Genomic DNA, 8,753 nt, shown 5'->3' with positions numbered 1-8,753 from the left:
TCAGAGGAGCAGGAAAGCCAAAGTTTTCTGAAGAAGGGTCCAGACCCGAAACGTCAGCTTTCCTGCTCCTCTGATGCTGCTTGGCCTGCTGTGTTCATCCAGCTCTACACCTTGTCATCTATATTTAAAAAAAGTGGTTGCTGGGAATCTTAAAACAAAAGAAGTAAGATCGATGACAAACAACAGTACTTGAAGAGACAGTTAATTTAATAAAAGACTAATGGAATTAAAGCCCCAAGACCCATTCTGGCTTAGATCTGTGCCCTTGCTGACATTCTTTGCCTCACATGTAGTCCACAGACCACCTACTTGTATGGTATCTAGTCTTGAATGAGCTGTGATTTCTTTCAGTTAAGCATTGGGAAAATCAAAGTCACCATCTCCAGTTGCATCAAATTCCTTATCCACACGACTGATTTTATCCTTTGGCCACTGGCAGAGAGTTTTGGTAGACAGACTTTTGAAGTGGAGAAAAACTATCAGTGTAGATGTGGTTTTGGGAACTAGCTACAAAAGCAGGAAGGTAAAGGGTAGAGGACCAGTTGTCAAAACAAGAGACAGTAGTTCATGATTGTAACACTAAAAGGTGCAGACTAAGATTTATGCATAAATTTTAGATAAAGTTGGGTTAGGCCTTGGAGAAATTTGAGAATGAGCGTGAATCCAATGAAGCTAATTCACTTTGTGCAAAGGAATCACTGGAGCTTGGCAAAGACACAGTTTAAAGCAGAATTGAACTCTGCATAATTGAGGTCACAGAATTTTGGATGACAAAGGATGGATACAGAAAGGTGAAAACAGATGCACTCAAAATCAAAGAAACACACAATAGCTAAGAGGATAATGTTGTAGGGTTATCAGTTAAATTCAGCTGGCATAGGCACGGTGGACCAAAATGGAATCATTCTTGTGTTGCATGTGAAACATAGAAGCATAGTATCGAAAATCAAATGAAAATTTTCTCTTCCAAAATTGGATGCAGCAATGTTTTAGTTAAGAGGATATACAAAGTGAAAATTGCTCATTGGTTTTCAATACAAACCAATTGAGCAAATCTAGATGGATTAAGACATGAAAAATAATAGTGACATTTTCATAGCTGAGAATAGTACCAAATGAAACTGGTTCCCTTTTGTATCCAGTATCCATAAAACACAAGAACTAGTGACTTTCCAGTACAGTAAGCAATTAAAGAGTAATCTGTATACACCATTTTATAATTATCAGCCACACACTGTACACAACAATTGTATCACAATTTAATTAATGTACAACACATAGGATATCAAGTTCTGTGAGCTGTATTTTCTCATACATGTCTACATATCAATTTTGGGGAATCGCAGAGAGGGTTTCAGCAGTGGCAGAACAGCTTGCTGAGCCCATCGTCATTCACCCAGGCTACACATCATTTCAAATGTTGCAAGGCAAAAACAAGCCTTCACAGTGTGTTGTTGGTGCAATTCCAAAGGAGATGTCTGAAAAAGAGAAGTTAGCTCCCACTTTGCCAATAAAGACCTGGAGGTCCTCACGGACAGTGTTGCAGAGGAGGATCATCCTTTTCCCCAGGATTGCCAGAGAGAACCACAGCACCAAACCCTATCAGTGTAGTCTAACATAGCCACTCAATGCAGTGCAGTGTCCATGATCCCTAGCAATGTTGCATACATTCTGCTCTCTGCAAGAAGTGCCACCATCTTCTCTCCCGATATCTTATGCTCAATCTAACTCCACTACTGTACCCACTTATAACCAAGGCTCATGGACTACCATTTTCAGTTTTTCAGGTATCAAGTCCTATTCAATGGCTCTCACCCACCCCATCTTCCAAATCACTAATCCTCCTGCCCTCTTTACACCTATACCCTCAGATAGGACACCTTTCCTGCACATATAACAACACTAACAGCTTTTCAGGCCATCTTCATCCCATTCAGTCCGACTCTTTGTCTCTCTGCAGGAGAAATCTGTCCACAATAGGGTGAAGAAGGATAGGACATGTGGCCTGATGGCTGACATTTATCTCCTCACCTCAAACAAGGAAAGAATCCTTGAGCTTATAGGAGAGGATAGAGACCGCTCACTGTGGTCATACTGAGACTCCATATCCCAGCAACCAAGTAACATTCATTGGGATATACTGCAGTGCTTCCCCTTACCACTACTGTGAATGTATTCTTAGAGTGCTCAAGTTTCTACCCCTACTGAGCAACTCATTCCTTCGCTTATCTCCTGCAGGAACCCAGGGCATCTAAACAGCTTTCTCCCATAAGAGACCAGACCCTCTGGTCACTTGCTCCTCCTCCACAATTGATGGAGAAGCCACTGATCCCTCAGAGGAAGCAGCAGCAAGGCCGTCTCCTTGACCTTTGCACAAGCTCAGATACTTTCACTTTAGTGACTACATTGTTAACTAGATTAGACTCAGAAGCCCATTCCAGTGAGCAGATATATCCACAGGACGAGGAAAAAACACCCCAGATTACTGGTAGTCAAAGCACTGTCAGAAACCAGATACCTGCTCAACTCCATCCAAGAGAGAACTCATGGTGTCAGAAATTAGTAACTTCATAAAAATACACACACACAGAAGCTGCAGATAAGTATATTAGAAATACTTGGTAAACGGGTCGAAAGTTGGAAGAATCTGGCAACACTATTTATACTGTTCTGAGGAAGGGTCACCAGAACCAAAACATTAAGTCTGATTTCTCTTCACAGATGCTGCCAGACCTGCTGAGCTTTTCCAGCAATTTCTGTTTTTGTCACTATTTGTACTGTGCTAGCTCTAGCATGAAATGTGACTGGCTGTCTCCATGATAGACAGGTAGCTGCCATGGAAATCTAGTTCGCAAGTTCCACTTCAGCAGATGACACAGTTTTATGACGGTGTACCAGGACATCCTCAGTCTGCTAGAGAAATGTATCTCACTCATTTGGAGGAAATGACAGTGAAGACAATAAACTCTGGGCCTCCTGTACCTTCCCTGCATCCTGACAGAACCACCTGATTGAACTTCCTATTGGGGCTCTTTGGCAGCAACTGGAGTTTGCTAATGCCTTTGTTCCTCCTCAATTTCCCTGTGCCTTCATTGTGCAGCAGCTACAGAAATGATACGACCTGCTGTGCCCAGGTCTGTTGTGGATAGTTTAAATGAGTCTTAAAGGGCATTATGAGATTAAAAAAACAGCCCTTGAGCAATGTGAACAGTCAGCAGTCATAGGACACACAAATCAGAGTTCACCGTAGTTTTCAATAAGTGGAACATAGAGACCTGCAACAAGGAAGGTCATGGGATGCCTCTACATAGACCCCGACACAGTTGATCTTTCTCAGAAGAAACAAAAATGTTTCTATTTTAGACCTTATTCAGATGTGTGCAACACAAGTCAGGTCGTGCAAATACAGTAAGAGATCATAAGTGTGGTGGAACTACTGAAATCTTTTCTGACCAACCTCCTACATTACCCAATAAAGGCAGCATTGCATATTAAAACATGTTGTGAAATATTTACAGTTCAATGCAAGAAGAAAGCAGCTCTGCCCTTGTGCAGCTTATGATCTTCGACTCTGTTTGGAAAATGTTAACTGCAAGTGGTACTTTAAAGGAATCACTTCTGTTTCACAGAGATTGGTAGGGTTAATTTGTAATGATCAATGGCATGACTGGGACTGGTGATCAGGATATGTAATCTACATAGTTGATCCCTGGATAATATACACATGCAGAATTTGTGATTGCAGATTTCTCTAGTCTGGAATTGGTGAATGCCTGATTAATGCAATTGGCCCTTGAAGAGACTCACATTGCACTTAAGTGGAACCTGCTCTCACAGACAAAAAAGCTTGTTCCACATACACATGCTGGCACCCATTTATGATTTTCATTGCACAGTTGAGAACTGGATGGAGATGGAGGCTTTATGTATTGTGGTGAGAAACTAAATAGTGTGCTCCCCCAGTTATTCTAGATGCACCCCCACCTTCATCTTTCTTTCTGCACTGCAGTCCCTATCAGCTCCATCAGGTTTAAGCGTTCCTATGCTCCACTCAACATTTCTCTTTAACGGTTTATCTCCCCTATATACCTCTCGATTCCTTTGCCCTAGCACTTAGTAATGCCTAACATAATGATACATTATTCCTCCCATTGAAGGATGGTGATGACTGTCAATGATCTTGCCCCTGAAGCACCCAATGCCTTCCCATGATATATCCTCTCCCACCCTACATGCAGAGTTATCCTCCTTCACAGTGATTGGCATCTCTGCACATCTCCTCCGAACCTTATATTTTGCTTGCTCAACATAGCACGCACCCCTGACAAACTCTTCTTGACGTTTAGTGCACAAACCCTCAGCAATGAATGTGGCTCACTCACCAACCAACTTTGGAAGACAGCCACAACTGATGGCAGACCAGACCCCTTACTAATCTCTGTGCAACTCCCCGTCGGCCTGATTAAACTCAACCTGCAGGACAATGGCTTAATCCCCAATACAGATGCTGATCCCTGGACAATGATCTCACCAAACAGCTGACTGACAAAAGCGCTAGATTGAGACTAGGCAATGCACTTAACTGAATGAGGCCTTCTCACTGACCATACTCTTCCTTGAATAGACTAAGGACTACTCCTCTTAGACTTTCAGACACGGAAATTAGGTTAACACACATGTAGTATGTTTTCCACGTATGATAGCTGCACATGCTGAAGATGTGATATTAATGTAGCATAGTGCCATACACCAACATGTCCATCCACCTGACTGATCATTTAAGTCAAATGTGCCAAGCTGCCTGGTTCTCTCTATGCTGAGCCTGTAAATTCTGAATGAGGCAGCAATGTATTAAAAGGCAAGTAGAGATTTTGGGAGCCTCCATGTATGTGCAAAATGAGTCAGCACTGCAATGCTGAACTGCATTACGAGTCAGTCTGAGATATGCCATGATGCTTTGCCAATGCCAACGTGTGAACAAAGGGTGTGGGTGGTTGCTGCACATGGAATGTGCCCTGAGACGTTGTGGAATGCTGTCCAAGATGAAGGCACATAGAAGATGCTGGAAAGTTGCAGCTGCCAGATAACCGCACTGACTTTCAAGTCAGGAATTGAGTCAGGTGTGTCTAGTTTCAGGACAGTGTTTAGGAAAACAGCAATCTGCGTATAAATGAGTGAGTTACATGACAATAAGATGTTAATGCATGCAATTATGGCATTATCTTCTCACTAGCAAGGTTCTAATCTCACTGTTACAACCTCAAAAAGAAAATTGGACCTTTCTTGCGATATTGATAATCTCATCTCTTCATTCTCACTGTACTTCCCCAATTTTCTCATTTGCGTTATTCAGAACCTGGGAAAATTATGATCACAGTTATAGAGTTTTACAGCATAGAAACAGGCCCTTCAGCCTACCATGTCTATGCCTACCAACAAACACCAAACTATACTAATCCTGTTTACCTGCACTTGGTCCACAGCCTACTATACCCTGGCATTTTAACTATTCATCCAGATGCTTCTTAAATGTTGCAAGAGTGTGTCCACCACCATCTCAGGCAGCATGTTCCCCTGGGTGAAAAAATATTTCCTCAGATCCTCTACAAACCACTTACTCCTCACTGTAAATTTATGCCCTCTGGTCTTAACACTAGTCTGCCATGGGAAAAAGATTCTCACAATCTACCCTATCTATGCTTCTCGTAATTTTATATATCCCAATCAGAACTCCCTCAGTCTCCTCTGCTCCAGGGAAAACAAACTCACCTATCCAGTCTCCTCATAACTGAGACTTTTCATCCCAAGCAACATACTGGCGAATATCTTCTGTACCCTCTCCAGTACAATCATATGCTTCCTATAGCACGGCGGCCAGAACAGCACACAGTATTCCATCTGTAGACGAACTAACGCTCGCTAAAGTTGCAACAGGACATTCCTGCTCCTACATTCTAAGCCCCAGATAATGAAGGCAAGCATCCTGTTTGCCTTCTTCACCGCTCTACCAACCTGTGCTGACACCCCTTTCCTGCAACAATTCCTTGTTACATTGAAATACAGTTTGTCATAAAAGGAAAGCAGGTTTCTGTAACATGTGAAGTTGGTTTCAACTTACTTTCATTAATAAAGGATATACTTGCCATAGAGGACGGAGGAGATTCACTAGCCGGATACTGGGGATGGCAGGACGGTCATATGAGGAGAGATCAGTTCGACTGAGTCGGTATTCACGAGCAATTAGAAGGATGAAAGGCGATCTGATTGAAACGTGGACAGAGAAGACGCAGGGAGGATGTTTTCCCTGATTTTGAGCCTAGAACTAGGGAACTCAGTCCATTTAGGAGTGAGATGAGGAAGAAGGGTAATGAACCCGTGGAATTGTCTACCACAGAAGGCTGTGGAAGCCAAGTCAATGAATATGTTCAAGAAAGAAAAATATACATGTTTAGATGTTAAAGGCATCAAGCGGAATGGAGAGAAAGTGGGCATGTGGCATTGAGATGTATGATCAAAATGGCAGAGCAGATTCAAAAGGTCAAATGGCCTACTCCTGCACCTAGTTTGTACACTTCTATGTTTCATTAATCTGACATAGTGAATGATAAAACAGAGCATTGTCATATTTAAAAGTACTCCATCAAAAACATATCACACAACTTGTCGTAGTGAAATTAAGGCATGCACTGAACTAAATGCATTGATTTTAATCCTGAATTTATGTTTACATTTCAGCACTGATTAAAACTGGAGTATGACTTACTATAGAAATCCCAAACAAGAACAGCAATGGAAAGATGATCAATATACTGCTTCTTGGAAACAGAGATGTCTGAGTGGCAATGACTGCCATCAGCAAGGATAGAATGAAGATTAAAACCATGTACAGCAAGCCCCAGGAAAGCCTGAAAATGAAAGGATTAGCCAATCATTAACAACATATAAACAGGAAAATAATGAATACCTGTTAGAAACAAGTACCTTTTTGCATGCTATGTTCTCAAGGGTATATTATTTATTGATACTTATAAAAAACACTCATTTGAGCAATATGATTCATCAATCTATAGAATAGAGCTTTAGTTATTCAGCTACAGAAACTCATATTTATCAGTTTTTGTTGTGCACACAATATAAGCTTTTTAACAAGAAAAGTATTGGCTAAGCAGCTGTTTGAGCCACATTCATCATTTCCCCAACAAGATGCGTCTTCTTTCTTTACCCCACAAGCCTTTCCTGAATTATATATGGCCTGTGAAAAGAATCAACTCAGAGGCTTACTTTTCTCAAAACACTTAAAACTTCTAGTTGACATTAAAGCTTCTCAGTGAATTTTATTTTAACCCCAGAAAAACAAAATCGATCTTGCTTCCGAAAATCAGATGCCATATTGGGCTACAGTGATTTCAGTTATCACAGGCTTAGTCTGAATTGCTGGAGCAAAAGATTGGCAGACATGAAATGCTCAATGGCCTCCCTCTTTGATTCTACCATTTTCAGTCAAACAAAAGTACTGACAAGTGAAGAAATCTACATGTCTTGTCTTTTTCAAAGCATAACAAAAGTAAAGAAGCCTAAGTTCATAGAAAATCATTCAGGACTGAAAGCAAACGGAGTTATTTTTTGTTATATAGACTCTCTATCACAATTACCAAAACTTTTAACGGTCTATTTGCAAAAAACAATTAAGGATTGCCAGTTATTTATGTACTAATATTACAGTAATTTCAGGCATGGGCATATTTGGGTCTAAACATGAAATTCCAAAAGTTTCGCAAAAACAATGAGGCACTGTCTGCTTCACAACTGAAATACACTGAATCTCATTAAGTCGTTGCATTTGTGCAATAGTCACAAACTAAACCTACAACACTTACAGAAAGTTAAGTCTGATCCATTTTGGTCAAAGCACCGTTTTAAAGTCATGCTATGTGTTAATTATTATCAAAATACCTGTTTGACATGGAAACCTAACCCCACAGAATTCCTACAGTGCAGAATCAGGCCATTCGGCCCAATGGGTCCACAATGACCCTCCAACCAGTGTCCCACCCTGACCCCCATCCTATCTCTGTAACCCTCAACTCCCATGGCTAATCCACCTAGCCTGTACGTTTAGACACCATGGGCAATTTAGCTTGGGTAATCCACCTACCCCACGCAGACACAAGGAGAATGTTCAAACTCCACACAGACATTTGCCCAAGGGTGGAATCGAACCTAGGTCCCTGGCACTGTGAGGCAGCAGTGCTAACTACTGAGTCACTGTGCCACCCCACAAAAGAATAAAACATATTTGGAGTCTGATTCATGTAAATTTTAATTCTTGGAGGTTTTAAAAATGTAAAATCTAAAACAATTTTTTTTTTAAACTTTTGAGGCAGATAAGGTTGTGAGGATGAATAGAAAGCAGCTGTTCCCTTTAGTTGAAGGGTCAATATCAGGAGGCATAAGGTTTAGGTGGGATTTGAGGGGGGGGAAAAAAAAAATCACTAAAGGTGGTGGAAATCTGGAACACATTGTCTAGGAGAATGGTTGAGGCAGGAAACCTCAGAACCTCTAAAAGTACTTGGATGAGCACTTGAAATGTCATAACATTCAAGGCTCTGGGACGAGTGCTACAAAGTAGGACTGCTGTAGATTTAGTTAGTGCAGACTAAAAGAACAAAAGACCTCTTCTATACTCTGAGATACTAAGAACTACAGATGCTAGATTCAGAGATAACACAGTGTGGAGCTGCAGGAACACAGCA

At 41.2% G+C, this 8,753-nt stretch overlaps 2 protein-coding genes across 5 annotated transcripts in view; both read right to left on the bottom strand.

Moving 5' to 3' along the window:
- The window catches only part of rpl38 (ribosomal protein L38), a 474,590-nt gene that overhangs the window by 26,109 nt on the left and 439,728 nt on the right, over positions 1-8,753 (bottom strand). The gene's annotated exons all lie outside the window — the stretch shown is intronic.
- abca5 (ATP-binding cassette, sub-family A (ABC1), member 5) overlaps positions 1-8,753 on the bottom strand; it is a 132,074-nt gene that overhangs the window by 97,324 nt on the left and 25,997 nt on the right. For all 4 annotated transcript variants that reach the window (XM_048611021.1, XM_020530313.2, XM_048611019.1 and 1 more), the window contains exon 6: positions 6,764-6,905. In XM_048611021.1, coding sequence (XP_048466978.1) covers positions 6,764-6,905 — 142 coding nt within the window. The remainder of the gene's footprint in view (positions 1-6,763; positions 6,906-8,753) is intronic.

This window comes from Rhincodon typus, chromosome 23 (assembly GCF_021869965.1).
Source record: "Rhincodon typus isolate 14 chromosome 23, sRhiTyp1.1, whole genome shotgun sequence".
Lineage (NCBI taxonomy): Eukaryota > Metazoa > Chordata > Chondrichthyes > Orectolobiformes > Rhincodontidae > Rhincodon > Rhincodon typus.
This window is presented reverse-complemented; position numbering and strand designations above follow the sequence as displayed.